At 45.1% G+C, this 26,009-nt stretch overlaps 1 protein-coding gene across 1 annotated transcript in view; it reads right to left on the bottom strand.

Annotated features, from left to right (window-relative positions):
• Positions 1-934: 934 nt before the first annotated feature.
• The window catches only part of LOC138565244 (uncharacterized), a 101,836-nt gene continuing 76,761 nt past the window's right edge, over positions 935-26,009 (bottom strand). Inside the window, exons 5-6 of the mRNA XM_069642969.1 lie at positions 5,122-5,174; positions 935-1,683 (exon numbers count right to left, since the gene is read on the bottom strand). Coding sequence (XP_069499070.1) covers positions 1,591-1,683; positions 5,122-5,174 — 146 coding nt within the window. The 3' untranslated portion in view covers positions 935-1,590. The remainder of the gene's footprint in view (positions 1,684-5,121; positions 5,175-26,009) is intronic.

Raw genomic sequence — 26,009 nt, forward strand, 5'->3', positions numbered from 1 at the left:
ACACACACACACACACACACACACACACACACACACACACACCCCCCCCCCCCCCCCCCCCCCCCCTAGATCTTCTCTTCAGGGGAACCGGGGAATGGACAGGCAGCACACTGGACAATTTCAGGCACACAGCGCTGGTGCACCCCGGAAACAATTTGAATCCCTGGGCTACGCCAGTGCCACACGTGTAGCCATACCAAAGTGGTTGCAACGTAACCCTGTGAGTGGCTTGCTGCGGTAGCACATGTCGGCGTGCCCTTCCCTGGATTAAACATCTGGGCTGGCGCTCAATCAATGTCAACTCTGACTGAGAGCCAGTTCGGCTCCACCCCTGTCCCCGGGGCTGTCCAACAATGACAGTATTGGCACCACTGTCTGTGTTACAGGACTCTCACTTCGCTCAGGCCCTTAACTTGGACGGCAGGCCTTTGCCATCAGGATCAGCCCATCCTGTTAGCGATTAATGCCTCATCCAGAGCGATGCAACATTACAGTGCAGCAACACATTAATACATCATGTGGAAAATAACAATGACTACAGTAGGATTAAGGACAAAAACAATAAAGGAGATGCTCCAAGGATATTGTCCCTCTCAAGATTATTCCCCAATCCCATTATGCTACATGCACATGTATTTCTTGATTTACTTATTTATTTATCCCATAGAAGAAACATAGCAATGTCTGTGGATATATAAATGTTACAATAACATAGAAACAAGTGTCTTTCGTTGAGCAGATGAACAGCCATGCCATTCACGAAGCCTATATTGACATCCCCCTCCCCCAATGAGCAGTGAATTCCCTAGTTGAAAACCCAGCCTGAAGCCCACCCAATGTAAACAATCCCCCATGTGTGATTTAATGGAAGGAACCTGTTCCTGTCCCAATACTGATCATGCATCCCCTTAAAGAAGCTCCTTAAAGAATATGATGGTGAAGAGACCACTTATTTGTTTATTTAGAGGGAGGAGCAATGTTTACAAAAGAATATGCAATAGAACGTAAGCTCAACACAGAAATCTGTCATCATACACACTAAGGCTAAAACAAGCTGTCTGGCAGATTATTACAAATTGTATTTAAAAATCGATGTTTGAAGCACACACATTTCTTGTGTGTTTGCCTTATTTTGTTTAGGCATGAGGGTAAAGATGTATCTGCCTCTATAACAGGGCTGTCCAACTCCAGGCCATGAGGGTTGGAAACATGTCATTTATTTTAGGACACCCCTCATTAAAATTTGTTACACAAATTTGCATACAATGATTCAAAATGTATGCACATTTTCTCTCATGACTATCAATGAGGGATATCCTGAGAGCCCGTCAGGATTCCAGCCCTCGAGGACTGCAGTTGGACAACCCTGCCCAGTAGTTGTACTGATGTAGCTTGCTTTATACACCTTTCTCTGCCCCCTGTTTACACTGCTTTGGAACGAAACACAAAAAAATGCCCAGACACAACCACTCTATGACTGTAGTTATGGGAAAACCTTAGACTAGATACAACGTAATTTTTGTTACTTTTCTGTCATTTTACTCTTCTTGCAGGAGGAATTGTGAGTACTAAAACTATGCAGATGTCTAGTCACATGTTCCTGCTACTTGTCCCTTTCTGGTGCCTCTTCTTCCTCTTGAGATTCTTGGGGTCAAACTCGAGCTGTGCGTAGACGAGGTCACCCTGTGTGCCAAAGTTAGAGAAATGGTGCAAGTTATTATGCAAAACATGAGCAAGCGAAATATGCAAACAATGGATTCTTAGCACAAAATAACATGCAATATGGTTATCATCTTAACTAGTGCAAATCCATAATTGACTGTGGTGGTTACTCGTCCCCCTCACCTCCAGACAGCAGCATGCCGGCGCATTAAATAAACAGGTTGGGCCAAAACAAAAGGAATAGCATCAGAAAATGGGTGTGATGCTCCAGTTGAAGTCAATGGAGAAGAACAATGCTTTAGGAGGTGATGGAGGACCCTGGGAGGTTGACCTATTGAGGAAACCCTCATCCCGAAGTAGCCTCTTCCCACTGTCCACTGCCAGAGATACCAGCCCACTCAAGCGTACTGTAGGACCTATCATTTTAACAGCACAAGAAGAGACATTGCCAAAGGACACCATTTCCATGATGTCACCGGTGCCACACCGGATGGATGCTGGCCCTCCACTAATACGGTTAACCTCTGCACTCAAACACATTATATGAATATCAACTAAGTGGATCACACATGGCAAATAATATTCGTTCACTTTGAGGTGCAGGGATAACCATCTCAACAGATATAAAAAATAAAAAAAAATAAAAAATGGATTTCTACAACCCTACAGTAAACTTCTGCTGTACCATAAACTTATGTGTTACCTTTCCAGCAATGCATCCAAGCACCACGTACACTCAAGACCTTCCTCTGAATGCAAATGCTTCTATGCTCTCATCACATGGCACCTTTCAAAAGACTTGCAGACAGAGCTCAGGGTACTTCCAATCTACAATCATCAAGACAACCGCAAAGCCACTTTGATTTTCTCTCTGCCCCAGTAGCCATAAACTCCCCCTTCTCTTTCATATACACCGGAGCAGCTGGATACTACATGACCACAGTTCATGGTATCAATCCTACTAATTTAACACCGCTCACTTCCTATTCCCATACCCGTTCGTCTTTTCGTTCATGTGCTACGTTTCTTTGGTGTGTATTGCATGCATATAAAAGTGTGGATGCTGAGTCCCCCATAATGGTCCGGCAGGTTGGTGGGACAGGATGATACCAGAGATGGCATCCATAAAGGAGCCAACAAGGAGGCGCGGTTGCCTGGGCGGTGGGGTGAGTAAACACAAAGGAAAGTCAGTGACCAAGATGAGGAGAGTTTGTGTTTGAGAAGCAATGCTGAATGGTTTTGGCCGGGCATAAAAACAGTAGGACGTGTGTTTAAAATGATTAGATGGGGCTTCTGTGCAGGATTCAACCATCCACACAGGGAGTGTGCGCTTGCTTGGACTTTTTGAAAATTATTTTTTAGGAAATGGAACGATGGGAGATCAACCGCCGAAAATGTGTGGGACTAATCCGCACACATTTTCGAATGCTCTTTGCACAACAAGCACATAGTCCAGTGTACTCTGGGGGACACAGCCTTCAGAAGCAGTCCTCCCAGTCACATTTATTTGACGGTGACAGTGAGGGGTGCACGAAAACATCCAGAGGAGAAGGGCAACACCTTTCTCATCCATTAGCCAGTCTAACTGAATATCAAAGGCTCCATGGATCCGCCCTGTTCTATTGTCTAAGTTCTTTGTGGTGGCGGCGCATACTGATGAGAGCTAATTGAAGCAGGCCTGCAAATAGGCCTGGTTACAGAACTTAACAATGGGCAGGAAAACAAACACCTCTTTCATATGCAATGTGTCACCTTGAAGCTAGCTCCCACTCCTCTGTATGAAGGGCAGTGAATGTCATGTCTGGGACAACTGTTTACAGTAGGCAAACTCCCTTTTAGAGAGATGAAATATGTGATTTGAGGGAGACAGAAGTCTGTTCTCACCACAAACTTCAAGGCTGCCTGATAGCCGCAGCTGTCTCCCATCTTGAACTGTGTTGCAGGAGCTGCAAAGTGTCCTAGAACAGACTCTGCGCTGTCGAGCATCAAGAACAGCTCAAGCACCAGGTACATTGTGGTTCTGTCCCTCTAGGTCCTTCTCTGAAGGTCCCTAGTGACATTACAAACCCCTACTCCCTTGTTTCTGAAACCAAATAACCTTGAACAGTAAAGACTGATTGCTTTACCAATTACCCTCCTGTCAGTAATCAGAGTGCATCCCTTTACTTTGTGAAACTGTCTGTCCTCAGTGTTCCTTTACAGGGTGGGTTGTATTTTGTGTGTCTGTTGGAATAATAATAATGAAGTAGATATTTTTATACAACCTCGAGTGGACAGTCCCTTTTATCATTAATAATTGTTTTTTCACTGTGTTGCAATCAACCAACGATCCTCAACCTTGTGGAGATAAGCCTGCCATTCTGTCCATGTTACCAAAATTGGACAAGGAGGTTTATAATTTACTTGTGTTCCAATCTGTTTGGATCCCTTCTGGTGTACTGGTGGTGTGGGGCTGATTTATGGTTTCGAAACCAATATCCATCCCTGGACCACTGCTTTTAATCAAGACTACAACTTGTAAATACATGTGTTTGATGGGTGAAAGCACAGGACTCAGTGGCTTTGACAGAGTGTGGCATAAGGGACAAGGCAGGCCCTCATTGCCCAACCTGCACGATTTATTTTCCGAGCTGTTCCTGGCAGCTGAAGCTGGGCATATGTGTTTATTCATTGCAGAAAAACATAAACTTTATTATTTAATTGTAAGTGTTATTTACACGATGCAGAACAGGTTGCATGGCTGTAAGAGTGTGACTCACTCAAGCTCTATTGGGTGTTTCTAATTTTTGAAAGTCGTACAACTCATTCTGCTGGATCTCAGGTTCGGCCTTGCTATGAGCCGGAAAAGTGGTCAGGGGTTTGTCTGCATTACTAGCTTTAGAATGTTCACCACCAGCTGTTATTCTGCATGCAGGTTACTATTGTGCAGCAGAAGACAGAGCTTTATCTCTGTATGTATGTGGGTATTTTTGTATGTATGCGATTTAAATAGTGCAAGCCTAGCACCCAAGCAAGAGAGAACTGTGCAAAAAAAGAGGAAGAATGCCAAGGAAGGGAGTCCAATTTAGAGGATTTGTCCCATGAAGTTATATTAACATATGTAGGCATCCAGAGATCTTTGTGGGATCATCGTGCATATTTTCCAGTTATGGGGAAATACTTGTGTGCCGTTCATCCTTACACAGGAGTAACATTTAGATCAGTAACAGGAGTATGTGATATTTACAATGCAAACTCCCACCTGGTCCAATGGAGCATGCACATGAAAACACACTAAATCAATGCATATATCCCCCTTATTTTATCACAACGCTTGTCATACACGACCCACGTGTGTAATGAGTAAGCCCACCCTGTAGTGGAATTCTGACTACGCCCCTGCCGGGTCTTGACACGTGGTGTACTGGTGATATAAAACTATACTGGCATCCAACATGTGGAAGGGAGTTCCTCTCTTACCTGCGCGCTGCCTGTTCCTGCTGCTGGCACCCCAGACATGCCACGTCGGGTTCCTGAAACAAACATATGTCTCTGTGACAGGTGTACCTTCAAAGAATTTATCTTTCCTCCTGATTTTATTTTCCACCTGGGACAATTTTAAATGCATGAAAAACTTCACCGACATGCACTGCACAGCATTAATACACATGGAAAAGACAAGCATGTGATTTACTATGTTATTTTCTCGCCATTAAATCAAATTGTATGTAACAAGAGACATCAACAAGGCAACATACTTTACACGGGAAATGCAAAAACGCAAGATGACAAGCTAAGGGTGATGAACCAGAAGGTGAGTATGCATAAATGCACATTAGGGACATGGGGCTCATCACGAGTTTGGTGGTATCTGGCCGGTAAATCCACCCAGGTGCCACCAACCGTTACCGCCACTTTGTCCAGCGGTATTACCGCCCGATTGTAAGTGGCAGCGGGGGTTTCAATCCCCCTTTTTTTTAGCCCATAGGACTTAATGGAGCATTTCTGCTGGAATTCCTCCGTCGCTAATTCCGCCGTGGTAACTAGGTGGAAAGTTGGCAGATTTACCTCCAGCTCATAGCTAGTTGGGCGGTACGGTAATGTGACGTTATATGGTAACACTGCCGCATTTAACCTGCACTGCCCAGCTTGTACGTACAGTTTCGAATTTTGAGCACCTATTTCCCACATCGCAACCAAGTAAATAGTAAGCCGTATTACATATATCATAGAATTAATTATGTGCCTTACATATTAAGGCAAACTACAATTGGGCTGTCATGTTATACACGTTTTTACGAGGTATATGGTGTAATCAATGCCTGATAGTCAAAACAATATTTTGAATCCTAAGATGTTTATGCTCAGTAATGGATCAATATTGTGAGGGAGGAACAGAATTGGAAGTACAATGTAAAGGCAAATACCAGGGTCTTGTCATGAAAAGCACAAGGCCCAACAGAGCTGTATTCCATTTTGAATCGATATATCTCTGAAAGCAAAGAACAAAAATGCTCTCAATGTTTGTTTGCATATTCTGCCTCCATGGAGGCCTGAAGGAACAACTAACTCCTGGGAGCCATTATCAGCTCCAGGTCAGGAATACAACAAAAAGCGGGAAGGGGGGCTCACCAACCTCTATGAAGTCTTTGGAAAGCTCTCCCCACCACACTCCTCCAGGAAGGTATGCTATTGAAGAAGGTAAGGGGCCAATCCTGGGGGTGGGGGGTAATTGAGTGTGTGTGAATGGTTTAGTGTGGGTTAGTTGGGTGAGGACAGGAGGTGGTGAAAGGCGTCTGAGAGACGAGAGGAGGAGAGAGCGAACAGTGTGTGGAAGCTATTTGAGAGAGATCGGGTCTGTGCGTGAGAGCTGAGAGTTGTAAAGATAGAGTAGTAACATCAGATTGCTAGTGGAGTTGGAAGTAGTTGTGGGAGTAGAAAAGACCCGTGGATATGCTAATGTCGGAACTGTCGGGACTGGGGGCTAGTTAGCCTTTTGGTTGTAGCTACTGAGATTCTATCCGGGGCTACAACCAAAAGACCAGGGGCTAAAGCCCCCATTGCTTCCCCTAGCAATGCCTCTGTGATAGTGGTGGACAGTTGTAGGTGTTAATGAGTGGTAGTCACAATAGAGAGAGAGCAGCAGTAGTGAGAGATAGTAGTGGTAGTAGAGAGGTGGTATTAGGGAGAGGGAGTAGGGGGATAGAAGCAGTGGTAAAGAAGGAGAGGGAGTAACAGGAGCAAGGTGGTCTCATAGGAGAAGGAGGGAGGAAAGTATGACAGCAGAGGTAGCAGTGGTGTGATAGCTGGAGATAAGATTGATATTAAAAGCAGGAGTAAGAAGAGAAGTAAGATCAAAGGGTGGAGGTGGAAAGGCAGTGTGAGAGATCAGGGGCACAGTAGTATGGCAGGGCGAGAACATTTTAAAGCGAGTGTAGTAAAGGATCAGGTAAGACTGTTTGAAAGACGAGAGAATGACACTGGGTGAAAGAAGGCTCCATCCCTAATTACTCCCCTAGAACACTAAGCGGGCTAGGTCAGGAAAGACTAGGTGGCCCCTAAGGAGGCAGTCGGCCATCAAATTAGGGAAAACACCATCAGCTGTAGGGAGAGGACAAACACTTAGGTGCCAGGGAGATGTCATGGCTTTACTGGACGAGATGCGGTATCTTCTCTTTCCCATCCCCCTTACACTCAAAAACCTTTTCCGAGAGGAATACCCTCTGATGCCCCAGAACCTCATGGCATACTGTCAGATACTGATGGGAGAAGTGAACCGATGTCTTCTTGTTTTTATGGCCAAACACACAATCATTATACTAACTCAAACTACCCAAACATAACACCTTTTTCTTCTAAGGTTCTTTATTATAAAACCAGTAAACAGAACTATTCCAATATCATGTGCTTAACAACCTCTAGGAACTTCAACCTCCAGAATTCTACAAGTGCTGAGATGAGGGAGATGCAGGAATTGATCCATGTACCAAGAACTTGAACCACACTGGGCCGTCTAGTTGTTTTTTCTAAAGCACCTGTGTGTGGGACATTTAATCCTAACACGTCCACTGTTCAGAGAGGCAGGGAAGGAGAAGATGTTGGCTCCTGTTCAAGTGCTCACAAATAGTATGTATCGGCGTGGCAGAGCAGAAGAGGCTGCCACGAGAGAGATGCCGAAGCAGAGACTGCAGTGCTGTGAAGATGCTGGGAGCCGCGAAGAAGGTCCTCAGCGCTTGGCGAGTCGAGAAGCTGACATTCTCCATTTTGGATCCTGAAAGAAAGCAGAAGTACAATTACGGAGCCGTGAGGGAGCCCGGAAGAACCTCTACAGCCTCCACACTGGAAAGCGGGTGACAGCAGCACGCTGCAGAAGCATGAACTCGACCGGAGACGCTGGAGAAAGCCGGGGAGTCTACCTGAAACTAGTGGGTCCCTGTGTAAAAGCAAGAGGAAATATTGAGGCTGAGTACCACAAAAGGAAATACACCAAACACGGGCTTATAAAGATTCACAGATCTTTAATACTGCGCAGTTTACAAAGAACAAAATCAGATAGCTATCTGGCCCTCAGTACATCACAGCGAATACCAGCCCTTCAGTGTGAGAAGTGAGAGGTACTGGAAATCTGGACATTCGTACATTTATACAATTTCAGTAACAATGTCCAGCCCCTCTGCAAGTTAATAATCCATGGTCTAGAGTTCGTGCAGAGTTCGCTTATGGCTTATACAACAATATGCACACGGATTATCTTTGGTTTACATTCAAACAAGTTACAATGGCAACAGTTTATTCCCGGATTTAGCAGTAAGCCTTAGCACATTTACCTTCACAATGCAGTTCAGCCAGTATCCATGTTCGACATTTGCTTTACATTGTTTTCGATGTATGTTCGTGGATGAGGCTTATTGGTGCAGACAATCCTAAAACCACAAGTCAGGTATGGGACAAGGTCTCTTTACCCAGTCTAAACATTCAGCCCGTGGACAGTCTAAACATTAACTAGGTGCAAGGGTCGGGAAGGCTCGGTTACAAGTTGGAAACACAGTCCACCATTTTAGAACACAGAGTTACATTTGAACAGAAATCAAAATGGCGGATGATCCCAAAATGGCAGCAAAGTCGATCTAAAATGGGAACTTTGCAACGCGGTTTTCTTCGCAGAGCGACTGGGCTTAGGCCAATATATATTAGAAAGGAGGCACAATATGATTTCCTGTTTAACAAACCTTCCTTTTGGCCTAAGCCAAGCGCTAAACTACTTTAGTCACTTTACGAGTAATACCACGTCTCAATGTCCATACACCCTGAATCACAATTATCAGAGATATCGATCGCCATAAGGTCAGAAACAGAAATTTCCTTCAGCACAAATTCGTTTGTCATTTTCTCTGGGGCGCGTACCTTTTTTCCTAATGTACCCATCGGCTGTGCATAACATCCGCCTAACACGGAGCATATGCCAGGAAGACACTGTATACAGCAACAGAAAAACAACAGAATACCCAAAATAATCAGCAAGACTGAAAGTAGCTTCCATCCCCAAGATCGTAAGAAGTCCCAGAACGAAGCACTAAGATCCCAGTTTCCCTCGGGAACATGCACTTCTGAACTAAGGACGTGCAGATTTTGTATTGCCTTAAAGATGGTTGGAGAGGAACCTGGCATGAAAACGCAACAAGCGGACCCCACTAACTTACATACTCCACCACGCTCAGCCAGGATGACGTCTAATGCCATCCGGTTCTGAAGTGCCACTAACCTTATCGCTTTCTGTTCTAAAGTCATGTTATAGAGTATGTCAGTGGTCCGGTTGATGGTCCTCTACCGTACTCTCGCTAGTCTTCTGATATCTTCAGAGTTCAATATTTGCCCCAAAAAGGTACAAAAGATTAAGCGACGTCACCCAGAACTTGTGATGAAGTATCACCATTCTCGCATTCTCGTCCCGCCTTGGACGAGCCTTAGAGATTTCTATGGTACTTGCTATGAATACCTCGGGTAACAGAATTCCTAAATAACAGGTTCCCTGCCAATCCCTTGGTAGCCATGGGAAAGCTTCATTACCGCAAACAAAGTAGGCAGGTTCGCCTATATACAAAGGTCTGTCCTCACTGGTCAAGTTCGCAACATTGGTGCAGCCCTTGAAATCACCCATTGACTGAGTACCATTCCTCTGTATGCAGAAAGAAACTGAATCGGGGCTGTGGTTAACAGTGTGGGAAGGTGGCGTGGCATCCCTATTGCCTATAGGAGCCATCTTGAAAGAGATCAAAGATTGAAAAGGACGGGACAGTCTATCAGAAGGCCTAATAGAAGCAAACATTAAGCTTGCTCCTATTTGCAAAGAGTGAGCATCCCAGGGGTGTTAGAACTCGTTTCTCAAAATCATTCAAACTCGTTCCATCAAAGTTCCCCGAGATGCTATCGTTCCATCAGCCAAAGAATAGTGCCCTTAAAGAAACATAGCATGCAGTAGTCAGAGGTAAAGGATAAATATACCAGCCCAACCCCTTATCTCTGTGTTGCGGTAAATGCGAGCAGACCAAACAATTAGACCTGTTAAAAATGGCATGTGTTGCATTCATAATGAGTAATAAAGTATTATTATGGTAACTCTGTCTGTGCTGAGAGTCTCTAGGGCATAGAGTGTGCAGATGCACGAAAGGTGTAGAAGCAGTAGGTACATTTTCAGTGGGCAAAAGAATTTCAAGCGGATGTACTTCTTCCAGATAACAAAATCCTAAGGCAATTACTATTGTGAAGCCGGTTAACATAATCACAAGACAACAATACGTTTTCGGAGACCACGCATTTGATTGTTCATTGTTACGATCGGGCACACAGTCACTTATTTGTTCCGTACAAACAGGAGCGATTGCAGGCATTGTTTCTTCAAACGAAAACACTCCACAGTTTATTTGCTGGCGATCTCCTGATTGCGCATTTTCTTAGTCCTTCCCTAACCCCAGCCAACAGAATTCCTTACGTGCAAAAAGAACGGGGCCAAAAGACAAGCCCTTCAATGATTTTTCCTGGTGGCACAGCCGAACAGTGCAGTAAGTCTAGCTCCATGGACGCAGATCGTACTTTGTGACTCCTTGTACTGCGTGATCTGCGAACAACGTGTCGGTGCTTCCTGATGGAAGTGGTGGATTTGTGACAGACCCTGACAATGGTGAAAAAGGATCTGTAGGAGAGTGTGGAGATAAAGCGGTTGTCTCCCCAGGCCCCACGGGCTCAAGGAGAGTCTCCGAAGCACTCTCGATGCTGCTCAATGCTGCGTGATCGCTGGGAGCAGTGCAGGTAGGAATTTCTGTGTCTTCTGTATCGTGTGGCAAAGGGAAGGGAATCCTCTTGACATGCGACGCGTGAATGCAATGCTTTCATCCGCTCACTCGTACGACTGTCTGCGTGGCCAAGAGGACCTGATGAGGGCCCCTCCAACGCGGTGTGAGACAGGATGCTCTTTCGAATTATTTGATCAGCACCCAGCTACCAGGCCGTATGCTGTGACCTGGACACTCATATTTTACTGGGAGGGCTTCTCGCACCTGTTGATAAATCAAATACAGATTTTTAGTTAACCGGTCACAGTAATCGGAAAGAAGTACATGTTCAATGTCCCGTAAAGATTTCGGCTTAGGTAGGTTCCAAATGTTAGATGGCCTACCCATAACCACCTCAAAAGGGGAAAGCCTAGTCTGTGGGGTTGTTCTCATTGATGATAACACGATCGGTAAGGCGTCCGACCATTTTAGTTTGGTGCCGCCACACGTCTTAGTGAGTTTGTTCTTTATGATCCCGTTGTGTCTTTCTACCAAACCAGCACGTTGAGCATGTCTAGCCGAATGGAACCGTTTATCGATCTGTAATCCCACGCATATCTGCAGAATTACAGCAGCGATAAAATGTGGACAATTGTCCGACCAGATGACCCGCGGCAAACCAAACCTAGGAAAACATTCCTTAAGCATGGTTTTCGCCATTGTCTTTGTTGTGGCATCTTTAACAGGAAAGGCTTCAACCCATTTACTAAAGGCGCAGATAACAACTAATACATACTTATTGTATGTATTACATTTCAATGAAATCAAAGTGTATAACCTCAGAGGGGACACAAGGTGGACCAAAGCTAGCTCTTGGAGTCGATGTGCACTTTCCCATATTATGCTGTAGACAGATCAAATAACACTGAACAAAACGTTCATCTAATTTTGAGATTTTATCATTCACCCAGATATTTTGAAACATTTTGGAAACCTTCCTTGCACAAATGTGGGTGGGGTCATGAGCCATTGCGACCATCATTGTAATGTACGTATCTGGCAGCAACCATTTTCCTTCTAACTTGTACACCCAACACCCATCATCATCCAATCTTGCCAAACCCTCAGCCCATTGTTTAGATTCTTCTAATGTGTCATCAGCTTGAATATTCTTTACAGATTCGATACCCTCATCCATAGTACAAACATTGGTGGCTTCCCTTGAAGTGTACATTTCTGAATAGAGATCAGTGGCAGTTTGTTTGGCTATCTGGTCAGCGAAAGCGTTCCCTTTTCCCACTTCATCTATGATTTTCTGATGCGCTGCGCATTTCATGATTGCTAACTGAGTGGGGAGTGCAAGCGCTGAGAGTAACCGTACTATTAAGGAGCCATATTGGATCTTAGTTCCATGTGAGGTCAAGAAACCTTGTTCTGCCCAAAGTCTACTGAAGTTGTGAACCACCCCAAAAGCATACTGACTATCAGGGTATATACTTACTGTACGCCCTTTGGAAAGTTCATAAGCTCGAGTCAATGCTATAATATCTGAGGCCTGCGCAGAGTTATGCGTGATTATTTTGGTCTCCGCAATCGTGCTCAATGTGGTGATTACATAAGCAGACATGGTTGTACCAATCCAGAAGTTTGAAATAGGAGCCATGACAGAACAGCTCCCCTTGTGGTTTGCTCAAAGGAGTATCTTTCAAATCGATTCTGCCTTTAGTCTCTTGCTCTGTGGTGTAGAGGCAGTCATGTGACATCTTCGTCACTGCAAGCAGTACCTTGCGGGAAAGGTAAAAGCTCAGCCGGATTCAATACGCGACACCTCTGAATTTTAATGTGCGGAGCAAACAAGATCAATTCGTATCCCGTTAATCGTGCAGAGGTGAGGTGTTGCGTTTGTGTTCTGTTTAATAGAACATCTACAGAGTGAGGTACCATCACGGTTAAAGCATGGCCTAGGACCATACCCTCGCTCTGTTTTACTGATGCAGCAGCAGCAGCGACAGCTCTCAAACATCTTGGCAAAGCGCATGCAACAGATTCAAGGGTGGAAGAAAAGTAGCCGCACTGCCTATTCTTCCCTCCATGTTCCTGCGTTAATACAGCCAAAGCACATCCATCACGTTCATGCACATAAAGCACGAAGGCCTTTTCATAATTTGGTGTGCCCAAAACTGGTGCAGAACACAGTGCAGTCTTGAGCAGATCAAACGCTTGCTGGTGTTCCAAGTTCCACGACAATGGCAAAGAAATGCCCTTCTTTGCTAAAGCCAACATTGGTTTAATCGTGCGGCGCACGGGTAAATGTAAACAAACGTCCCCCTAAGGTGAACGCAAACAGATATCTGCTATCCTTGTGTATAGGAATGCTAAAGAAAGTATTCTTAAGATCTACAACACTAAAGTGAGTAGCAGAAGCCGGAATCATGGTTAGTATTGTCGTCACATCAGACACAATAGGAAATTGTGGAGCAACAATCTTATTGATGGCACGTAGATCAATGATAAAACGAAAAGGAATTGCATTGTCGCCTTTCTTGTACACAGGCAAAATCTGACTACTGCACAAACTGCCTTCCATGTCCTCAATTACCCCACGATGTACAAAATCGGAGACTATGCATTTCAAAGCTTGCTCACCATTGACCGAAAGCTTATGCTGAGGAATACGTGGCAACTTTACTCCATGTTTCAAAATGATCCTAACAGGCTCAATTTGTAGAACACCGACATCGTTGTCATCAATTGCCCACAAACACTCCGGAACATCACAAAATTCCGGCGGCAAAGGTCTAGTCAAGAACTGAGAGACAGAAAGTTGCTGTGGTGAAATCGTCAAACGCACTCCATCCGAAGAACAATGAATTACCGCATTTAATTCCTTCAACAGATTCAACCCCAACAAATTCTCCCCACAGTTTGTAGTCAAAAGAAATGCACAGTGGTCCGTGAATGGACCCAATGTAATCGGTACCGGCGAAGAAACCGGACAAACTACTGGTGTGCCAGAAAACCCTACAGAAACATTGGTTTGACCTGACAGTGGAATATTTGGAACCCGTGAATGGTCAATGGAACACTTCTGTTCTCCTGTATCTATCAGGAATATATGTTTCCTATTTCCCACTATCATCTCAACGTAGGGACCTTTCTGATTAACGGAAATAGGCATTGGTTCCAAACCCTGCTTCAGGCAATCCTAGCAAAACAGAATGTCATCAAAAGGAAGTTCTTCAGAGAGATATGCAGTAGAAGGATGATCAAAAATGTTTCTATTATCCACACTCAGAGACTGATTATCCTGCGAAAAAGGTTGCACATTTTGAGAAAACTGACCTCTACTAGGACCCCCCGCCCCAGGGCGGCCTCTGGATCGTCTACACATGTTACCGAATGCGTTATTCGACCTCTGCTGGAGGATCGGGCATTGTGCTCGCCAATGACCCTCTTGTCTGCAATAAGCACACTGGTTCACGTTTACAGGACCCAACGGCACATTTCCCTGTGGAGCATACTGTCCCCTAAATTGTGAAGTACCCCCTCTAGAGCCTCTAACAATTTACTGCAATAGAACTTTAGTTTTCAGGTCACCCTTTCTTTTTTCAATTCTTTCTTTCTCATTATTGACTCGGTTCTCATAGTACTGAGCCATATGCAATACTTCAGACTGAGACTTTGCTTGCCAAGTGCTCTCAGAAGACATAATTTGCGATTGGATGTCAGGCAACAATCCACACACAAATTTGTCCACAAAAAGTCGTTTCCCAGATGACTGTGTGCTCAAATCTTGTCCACTGAAATCTGAAAACTCTTGTTCGAACCGATTAAAGAATTCGGTAGCACCCTCAGAATTCCCTTGGACACAAGGGCCTCATTACAACTTTTCCGGTCCGGAATGTGGTGATTCTGCAGTGGCGGTGATAAAGTCTCTGCGTCCGCAAGGTTGCGGAAAGACCGGCCGATTACGTGCAGTCGGTCGTGCGCACCTAACAGACGCGGAAACGGTGTAACCATCGCCACGGAAACACCCACGGAAATGGACATAGCGGCGCCACAAGTAGCGTAAAATCTGTGTCCGTCGCCACGGAAGCAGAAATACCATGATCGCCAAAACTGGAAACAGAGAGGCGGCCATCATATAAAGCACAATCCATTGCCATCCAAAGTCAGCACAAGCAGATTCCACACAGTGAAAAGCCAAAAAGGACCACCAGCATGTCTGCCAGGATTCCAGCCCAGAGGCAACGCAAACAGCGCTTTAGTGAGGCGGAGCTAATTGTTTTGGTCGAACATATAGTGCAGCATGCTGAGATGCTGTTTAGTGCTGATCAACATCGTGCTACACATCAGCGCAGGAAGGAAGTGAGGGCAGAAGCAGCATGCAAGTGCACCGCTGTGGGTGTGACTGCGAGGAGCGTCAAGGACTACCACAAGAGGTGGGACGACCTCAGGCTGAGGGTGCGGAACCTGATCTCTACACACCGCCAACGCAGCAGTGGGACAGGTGGAGGGCCCCCTTCCCCATTGAGGCTGCAAACATGGGAGGAGCGCTGCAGCAGTGTCCTCCACCTTGAGGGCATCCATGGGATCGGGGATGCTGAGGCAGGAGTGAGCCCACCTGCAGATGCTGGTAAGTGCGCAAATATGAATGCCATATGAGTACATGTTGAGGCCAGGAGTGGCCCAAAGGACCCATTAGCAACCGCCCCAGCCAGTGCACGAGTGGCCCAAAGGACCCATTAACAACCCCCCAGCCAGTGCATGAATGGCCCAAAGGACCCATTAAAAACCCCCACCAGCCAGTGCATGAGTGGCCCAAAGGACACAATCATGATCCAGATGATGATCCACATCACTACAATACATGTCTGTCGACAAGCATATGCATGTAAATGCTACTGTTAACTGATCAACCTGTCTGATGCATGTGATGCACCCATCAAGCACCACCACACAACTAATTGCATGCCCTCTGTGTCCCCAGAGCCATATCAAGTGACAGTGATACCACACAACAGCCCAGGCAATCAGCTCCTGCACGTGTGCAAGCCAGCACCCCTGTCCAGGAGGATGCTGCCAGCAGTTCTGCATCTCTGCCCCCAGTAGCATCTGCTACACATGAGCCGGCACCATCACCAACATCTCTGCCATCTCCACGCTGCCTGATGCAACACAGGTGCTACGGGCACCCATCATACCTATACAACCCACCACAGAAAGCATCTGCACTGCAGAGGAGGCAACATGTAGTGACAACAGTGCCCCAGCACTGCAGTCTGATACAGGGCCACAGGGGGAGGTGCCCACCCTGGATGACTTGGCATCGTTACATGAGCTGGAGTTCAGCCCCACATCACTCCACAGTCCGATGAGGTCACCTACCCCCTCAATTCCCGCATGCAGCGGATGGAGGAGCAGCAGGCTACCCTCACCCAGCTGGTGGAAAGGCAGCTTGAGGAATCCAGACTGCAGAGGGAGTGCTACAGCATATCTGTACGTCGCCTCTCAAGGTCCATTGGACACTTCGCCAGCACAATAGTGACCCTGGCACGCCATGTGCGGGAGGGCAATGACAACACTTCGAGGATTGTTGAGTCCATGTTGATTGGCCAACAGGCATATCTTGCACATTTGCCACCAATCCCAGCTTCAGTGCCATCCACTACTACTACCACATCCAGCTGCACCTCTGCCAGTCCACGCAGGCACTCGAGTCGGCTAACAGGGCCCTCGGGCAAGGATGCACAAGCGCCGAAGCGCACACAGAAATGATGGCATGTGTGTCAGGCACTGCAGGGCACATGGGGACTAGAAGGGTTTAAGGGGGTGGGTACGTTTGGGTGGTGGGGGGGGTCCATTAGGGGGTTTGTTTATTGGGGCCTAGTTGGGGGTGGGTACGTTTGGGTGGTGGTGGAGGTCCATTAGGGAGTTTGTGTATTGGGGCCTGGGTGGGGGTGGGTACGTTTGGGTGGTGGGGGAGGTCCATTAGGGGGTTTGTGTATTGGGGCCTGGTTGGGGGTAGGTATGTTTGAGTGGTGGGTGGGCACGGGTGTACAGCTTCCCTAACCATTGCCCCTCCATCCCTGTTCTAATGTCATGAATATATCATCATTTGAAAAAACACATTCATGAGTGCACATCCATCATTTCATTTGCAGTACAACAATTTATTTACTGACATCGCCATATCCATGCAATGCTGTGAATGGGCACGCTCTCAAAAGTAAATGTGAATCAGTGCATCCAGTGCTCGTTGTCCATCTAGTGGACCCCCAGGAGGAGGTTGAGCCATCCCATCCGCATCACCATCCCCGTCTCCATCTCCATCCCCATCTTCATCATCTGCGTCTGGGGCATCGGAATGTTCTTGCGATGGCACAGATTGTGCAGCATGGCACAAACGAGTGTAATTTTACCCGTCTTCACTGGGCTGTACAGCAGTGATCCGCCACATCTGCTCAAACAGCGGAACCGAGCCTTCAGTAGTCCAAATGTCCTCTCAATCATGCCACGTGTGCGGATGTGTGCCCTGTTGTACGCCTCTTCATGCCTGTTCCTTGGCCTCCGTACCAGCGTCATCAGCCATGGCGTGAGTGCATATCCAGCATCACCTGCATGGGATGTAGATGTGGGGGACATGTCAGTGTTTTTTGTATCATGTCTTCATCAGATGCAGTGCAATCTTGTGTCATTGTTCATTCATGCAAATGTGGTATGCAGTGGTCGGATCGGTGGGTGATTTCCATTCTTTGGTCATTGTAGTGGACGTTGGCAACTGGATATTGACCAACGCATTGGTGTACATGTGTACTCTCCCTTGCGGGTGACATTGGCTGGCAAGTATGGCATTGTGCAGTGATGTGCACACATGGCAGAGTCAATCAGTCGACTGTGATGATGTAGTCGATGCAGGATGTCTCATGTGCAGGCATCATGTGCATTGGGAGGGCAGTGCTGCATATTGTGGGTGGGGGTATGCATTGGCTCCAGGTGTATGTGCCAGCAGCAGTATAGGCTGTGTGTGTCATGTGGCAGGGTGTGTACGGGCACACTGTGGCAACCCGTCATGTGTTGCTTTGTGATGTTTGGGTTGTGCTGTCTATTCAGTTAATGGGTGGAGGGGTGATGCATGTGCAGTCACAGCAGCCCACTCACATTGCTCATTGCCCTGGACACACACACACCCCCCTTCCACAGGGCCGGTGCATTGGCAGCTGTACTCACCCAATAGCCATGTGCTTTGTCCAGCATAGCGTTCCATGTACTGTGGCAATGTGGAATTCCGCAGTACCATTGAGTCATGTGTTGAGCCCGGGAAACGTGCTCAGCAATATGTTATCACTTGTGTGGCATCACATACCATCTGTACATTAAGTGAGTGGTACTGTTTCCTATTGCGGATCACCATCTCGATTGCACATGGTACTGTCAGCTCTATGTGGGTGCAGTCGACTGCACCTATGCAATTTGGCATGCCTGCAATGGCATGGAAGGCCAACTTGGTGGCAATGACCTGGTGAAGGGTACGGGGTAGGGCAATCTGTTCAGACACATGGTGCAACAGGGCATCCAGTACCAGTACCTGTACCAGGATTTTAGAGAAACAGGGTTGTGATAGGCTATGCAGCTCACCAACTGTGTGTTGATAGGTACCGGTGCCAAGAAAATGCAGTACACAACCTTCAGGGGGGGATGGCGGTGGGGGTGTCTATGTGGCTGCTGATGTTGTCCTCTATCATGGTGGTGATATACAGGATTGTTGGACGGTCCAGCCGGTATAATGTGTGGATCTGTCCTGGGGTAAGGTTCCAGGGTGAGGCCCTGATGCGTGGTATTGCAGACTGCCTGGGGGGGGGTGCCGGCTGGACAATGGTGTTTGCCATGGGTACAGGGTTAGCTGGTTGCCGCCTGCGCCTCCTACGCCTCCGCCTCCTCCTCTGCCATCATGTGCAGTGCTGCCTGTTGGTTGAGTAGGCCCAGTCCCAATGCTACTAGAACTGCTGCCTGTGTGGTTCTGTTTTGAGTTGGCCTGGGTGTGGCCCTTTTGTAGGCTCACAGTGGCCTGCTGAGTCCAGCTGGGCTGATTTGGTGCACCACGGCCCTGCTTCAGGTCACCACTCACTGTTTAACGTCATGTTTGCGGTGGTGGTCACGGTTTTAGCGCCATTTATGTGGCAGTGTTTCCATGTCCGTGCTACTTGTGATGCTTGCTGTGTTTAGTATTGCTGGTAATGGAGGGGTTTCCGTGCAGGCGAAGTTTACGGGTGCTTACACTCCGCTGTGGCGGTTTATGGTGGTGCTATTTCCGGATCCGCAGGTCATAATTTGGCGGTCGTGGAAACGGTGCTAGTATGGTTATGCCGGCAGCATTAAGTCCGGACCAGTGTACTTGTAATGAGGCCCAAGCAGTAAGTTTGTCCCAAAAAATTCTTCTTTCAGGAATTATGGCTTTTAGTTTTGTGACTATTCTATCAGGCAAAGCCAGTATTAACCGTGGCGGTCTCTCACCAGCTGCCCTTTCTCTATCCAGTCTAACTATATTATCCCATGCATCCCCTAACCCAGGTACATTGTCTACAGTCCTAATCTTTTTCCACAAATCAATAGGTAGGATGTTATAATGTGGAACGTTATTGCCTTGTATATAGTTCTATTGAGAATATTCTTCTCGGGTGATTCTGGAACAAGTTTGTGAATCACACGAGAAGAAGATACCTGTGTGTGAGGTTGGCTGTGGGGAACTTCCTCATCATTAAACCTAAGAAAATCGTATGCACTGTGTTGATCTTTATTGGTGAAACTACATAACAATTGGCGACGAGGAGCTGTCTGTGGAGGAAGTCCCATTTACTGAAAAGTAAAGGGACTGACCGATTGAAGAAGCAGTGACTTTTATTGAAATAAATTGCAAATAGTTCACCTCGTATGGATAAAGAAACGTTGCATCATATACGCGGTGCGTGAGCTGGTAAGCCAACCGAAAGAGACATCCAAACAATGCAACCGGTACGCAAGCACACTACCTCGTCATAGCATAGGAAGTGCCACTGAAATACGTTAGAGTAAGGCACCTACGTTGCGTGCATTACGTGCCATCATTTTTGAAGGGCTGTGGTTGCCATAGTTATGTGTAAACGGTAACTTTACAGATAGGGCGTATTGTGGAGACAACAACAAAGAAAGTACGGATACATTAGAAGCATGCATGCCGGCACGTTGCGAGTACAACTGCTTGGCATGATTTGTTTATAATATAGCTGCTAACGCTCGTATTTAACTACAATGTTACAAGGAATACACCGCTTGTAGTAAACACACAAAGCACAGTATTTTGCTCACAGTGATATTGAATCATATCAGATCCCCCTAAGAAAACAAAGAAAAGACACATTTTCAAAACAGTTAAAACAACTAAGGACATTATGGCAACATGTACTTAAATGCAATGACAGCATAACAAGAACTTTGTTGGTCAGTGGAAAGCACTTTCTCTTGTGGATTGTATTGCCTACAACAACAACAACAACAAAAAAGAGAGATATATAGACATTGCTTTCTTTTGGGAATGTATTGTTGTGCAGCTGCACTTGTGGAACAACGACAAACTTCATCATGCAGAACATCGTAGCCCCAATAGAATTATTGGCACAACCAGGTAATCCTATTTGTCCGTTGGAACAATGGTTAGACAACTCCCAAGTCTACTTGAGAGCAATTAGAGGGGCTAAGTACAATGACGATCTGAAAGAGGCTACATTGCTCACTTGTGTGGGGGCAGAAGCACTAAGGATATTTAAAACTTTACCTGATCCCAATGATACAGAGGAAGGATCTGGAGATTCCGCTAGTAGTACCAGGAAATATGAGACTGCATTATCGAAGCTGAGCAAACATTTTGGAAACAAAACAAACATTGTTCTTGAACGATATAGATTCTTCTCCGGAAGATAAAACAAGAATGAAATGGTAGACACCTATATTGCAGCACTGAGAGGTCTCATATCTACATGTGATTTCACAGGCGTGGCAGATGAGTATTTAAGGGACCAACTTGTTCTACATGTGGCTGATTCCCGGATCCAGCAATGGCTATGGCAAGCAAAAAATCCAACGTTAGAACAGGCACTTGAAATAGCCAGATCGATTGAGCTGGGGGAAAGTTCAAAGTAAGCCAGAATATGTTGACATTAAGTCGGTTCAGGATGAGAGTGATGGAGGGTTTATCAGAGATGAAGAGGCTTTGGTTGCCATGGTAAAAGGATTAGTTAAATTAGATTTTGGTATGAACCCCAGACAAAACAGAGAAACATTTCAAAAATTGCAAAACAGATGATATAAATATGGATGGCATAGACATGCAAATCCAGAAAAAGATTGTCCAGCGTCAATGGCAGAGTGTTACAAATGTGGACAACTAGGCCTCTTTGGCAAGGTCTGCCGCAATGCCAGAGGAAGAGGCAGATTTAATCTAAGATATACTGTAACAAGAAATAACACACAGTTTGGAAGGGGTGCTTTAGCTAGCATAAAGGCCCTTGAAGAGGCTAGTGGTTCAAATGATCTGGTGGCAATCACAAGTGGATTTGAAGAGGAGGTACAAATATTGACTCTTGCATCAATGGAATGCACTGTTGGCCCGTGGGTGCCTATGGCTATCAATGGTATTACTCTGCAAGTCATGGTTGACACCGGATCTCCATATACTATGGTAGAAATGGAGATGTATCTTAATGTGTTGAAGAAGATAGATGATTTGCATACGACTAGAGTCAAAGTGACTGGCTATGGTAAGACGCCAATTAATATTGTGGGCTATACCTGGGTACATCTGGACTTTGAAGGGAGAAAAACCTATTGCAAGTTATATGTAGCCCAAAATGGATTTTCTATAGTTGGTTGGTGGGAACAAGCATCGTTGAAAATCAAGATACAACCTGGTGAGAACATACCCATTTTGAGTGTGATGGACAATAGCTGTTATTCTGCCATGAACTTAGCCAAAAGCGTTCCCAAAGTTTTTAATGATAATATTGGTGTCCTTAAAGGTTTCAAACATCGCATAATCCTCAAGAGAGGAGCAAAACCAGCGGTGCACAAAGTAAGGAACATTCCCATTGGCACCCGTGAGGCACTACAAAAGGAGTTAGAAATTTGTGTTCACAGGACATCATTGAACCAATAGAGAGCTCTGAATGGCTTTCTCCAATTGTGATCGTAAGGAAGCTGGAAGGGTCGGTCAGGATGTGCGTTGACCTGAGAGATCTTAATAACAACATTTAGGTAGATTGCCATCCACTACACAATATTGGAGAAATGCTCACTACCATGGAACCTGCAAAATTTTTCACTACGTTGGACTTGTCCTCCGCATACCATCAGGTGATTTTGGAGGAAGAATCCAGGCACCTTACATCATTTATAACGCCTTTGGGTGCATTTAGATATAGAAGAATGCCTTTTGGCCTAGCATCGGTAGCCGCCATCTTTCAGAAACTGATGCAACACCTTTTCAGTGGTCTACAAGGTGTACATTATTTTCAGGATGACATATTGGTGTCTGCCATGTCTGAAGAGGATCATGACGCCAAGCTACTGGGAGTGTTGCAAGTTATACAGCAAAAAGGTCTTACTCTTAAGATAGAAAAGTGTAAAATAAAGAGAAAAGAGGTGACATACCTAGGACATTGCATCAATGCAGAGGGAATAAAGCCGAAAGAGACCCTGTGAACACCATTCTCAAACTCCCTGATCCCACCAACAAAGACCAACTTCAGAGTTTGCTGGGCCTCATAGAATATTATTCCAAATTTGTAAACCATTATGCTGATAGAACAAGTCAGATGAGAGGTCTAATGAATAAAGGTACAAAGTTTGAGTGGTCTGAGGGATGCAAGAAAGAACTAGAAACAATCAAAATGTTAATCAATAAAGCTCCTGCCCTTAAGATGTTTGATTGCAGTGCTAAAACTATGATATCCATGGATGCCAGCAACATGGGGTTGGGAGGTGTTTTAGAACAAGTACAAAACGGACATGTATTGCCAATTGCCTTCGCTTCTAGGACTTTAAAAGGAGCGGAAAGGAACTATTCAACTATCGAAAAGGAGGTCCTAGCAGTCAAATGGATTTTAGAGCATTTCAAAGGGCTTATTTGGGGAATTCCCATTGAACTCAAGACGGATCACAAACCAGTTATACATGTTTTGAATCCGAAGAACCCGCATTTGACATCCCCGCGCATTAGAAGGTGGATCTTGATTATCATGGAACATAATGTAATCATAAAATATACCCCGGGAAGAACGAATATTGTAGCAGATTCCTTCTCCCGCCTGCCATGCGTCTGTGAGGAAGAAGACCCAACTAGTAATGATGAAACGATGGAGGATCAGAATACTGATTGCATCATTGCACAAGTGCATCCCAGTTTTGGTAAGGAGGAGTGGATCGAAGCTACAAAGCAAGATGCGGAACAAGGACAGTTGAGGAGAGCGTTGGAGAGTGGTTGGAAAGATATAACTGGAGACATTGGATCTTGGGAGAAGATAAAAGATGAAATCTCATGTGATGAGGTATGCATTTACAGAGGAGATCGCATTGTCCCACCTGTAACATTGAGAGAGCGGATTATGGAAATTGCGCATGAAGGACATGTAGGGAGAAGTCTAACGAAGAGAAAGGTGAGAGAGGCGTACTGGTGGCCCAATATGTGGGGTGATTTGGAAGCAATTGTTAAGGAATATTCTGCGTGTGCAGTGAGCGATAAAGGAAAGATTACCAGGATCACACTGCTACAACCAATACCTATACAAGATTCAGTTTGGACAAAATTGGCTATCGATATTGATGGCCCATATGAGATATTGGAACCACAAAAGATTTATTTCATTGTATTGGTCGACTATACATCCAAATGGGTGGAGTGTGGAATTATTGAAGAATCTGTTTCTGCTATGAAAGTAAAGACATTTTTGGAGGAGATATTCAGCAGGGAAGGTGAACCACAGGAATTAATATCAGACAATGGTGCCCAATTTATGTGGCAGGAAATTCAATGTTTTCTGAAAGAACGAGCCATCAAACACAGCACCACAGCTTTATATCACCCAATGGGTAACGGCCTGGTGGAGAGAATGAATTGTTTTTTATAAAGGTTGTTATCCAATTGGCCATTGTCAATAGTCTGCCGTGGAAAGAAACACTCAAAGAGGCGCTCAATACATACAAGGTCACTCCGCATTCAGTGACGGAAGTGGAATCCTTTACCCTGATGAGAGGGAGAATTGCAACCAATAGGCTCAGACCTGCATGGATGACCTTAAAGAGAAGTAAGAATATTGATATGGAAGAGGTTGTAAAAAAGGTAAAGAGGAAACAAGAAGAATATAAAAAATATTATGACAGACAGAGCATGTAAAGGAAAGTAATATTGAAAGTGGGGACTGGATCAGAGTAAAGGAAACAGGAGAGTTCTTAAAGGAGAGTTCAAATTTCGTTCCCCACAGAGAGTGGTCAAATGTTCAAAGAAGTCAGTGGTTTTGGAAGATGGTAACAAGCGATCGTGTAATGATGTCATATTAGCAAGGGAAAAGGACCAATTTAAGTACAGTACCAGTCAGTGCTCTCCACAAGTAACATGGAAGGATGGATACAATGTGCCAAGTGAAATTAATGGAAATGCTACTTCTGCAAACGATGTTGATTCAGTGGGGGAATCTACTGATCGGTGAGCACCTGGAGAGTTTTGCAGAGACAATGCATCTTCCATGAGACCCAGAAGAGTTGTACATAATTTTAAGAAGGATTTTATTTATTATTAGATTAATTATACTTACAAAAACATCTTTACATGTATGCTGTGCCATCTTCAAACCCTTCAAGGAACCACAGCATTTATCCTTTTATTAAGTCTTTACTCACAGTGAGAACTTATGTGTTGCTTTTATATGTTGTACATAGTTCCTACAATCACATTCTTCATAAACAATGCGGAGGGGGAGATGTTATAATGTGGAACGTTATTGCCTTGTATATAGTTCTATTGAGAATGCCCTTCTCGGGTGATTCTTAAACAAGTTCGTGAATCACACGAGAAGAAGATACCTGTGTGTGAGGTTGGCTGTGGAGAACTTCCTCATCATTAAACCTAAGTAAATCTTATGCACTGTGTTGATCTTTATTGGTGAAACTACATAACATCGGAGCACAGGAAATAAAAAATCAATATCGCTCAGAGTAAATACTGATGACTGCAAGACAGATTCTATCTCTTTATAGAACCCTGTCGGATTCTTTCGAATATCGGGAATGGATTGTTCAATGGTGTTCACTTCCTGTCTTGAGAACGGGACATGAACAAACTGTGGCACATAATGTGCAGGAATTTCATGAGCAGCAGTACCTGTTGCAACATTCGCTGGAACCTCAACTTTTGGGACAAATGTCGGAGGAACCTCTCTCATAGACAACTGAGAGATAGGAAACTCTGAACGCTTACTGAGCAACAGAGCAAAATCGAGTGCTAAAGCAGCTGAAGGAGTGTTAGACGAAAAAGCTCCCTTATAGATATTCAATAATTCTGCGGCACAACAAATCTTTCTTTTTATGCATTCATCCTGCAGGTATTCTACCATTACCTGTATCACTTTCCTCTGCATTTCTGGTGTATACTGACTATACGTGTCATATACTTCTACAGGAGATTTCGAAATGTCTGAAATCCACCTAATCGCATCCTTTGTGCAAATTCGCGTTTCCTCATTTCTTGACTTACAACAAGGAAGGAACCGTTTCTGTACAAACATAACGCCCAAACTATCACCATCAATTTCTTCATTCTGTAACCTTTCCAACTCCCTTCTATACTCAAAAATCCTTTTGACATGCTCATGTACTTTCTCCGCAGTATCTCTTGAATATGCCAAAACATTCAGATCCCTCAACCCTTGTGGGAGATCTATGTCATCTAATCTGTTCCACATTACACATACATTAATTCCCAACCCTTCAATAAAAACATTTTTCTCAGGAAAACTGTCTAGATTAGAGAGTGTGGCAAAAACATCAGCTTGTTCACCCTTCTCCATGCACTGT

Source organism: Ambystoma mexicanum, chromosome 1p (assembly GCF_040938575.1).
Source record: "Ambystoma mexicanum isolate Mex_15411 chromosome 1p, UKY_AmexF1_1, whole genome shotgun sequence".
NCBI classification, from domain to species: Eukaryota; Metazoa; Chordata; class Amphibia; order Caudata; family Ambystomatidae; genus Ambystoma; species Ambystoma mexicanum.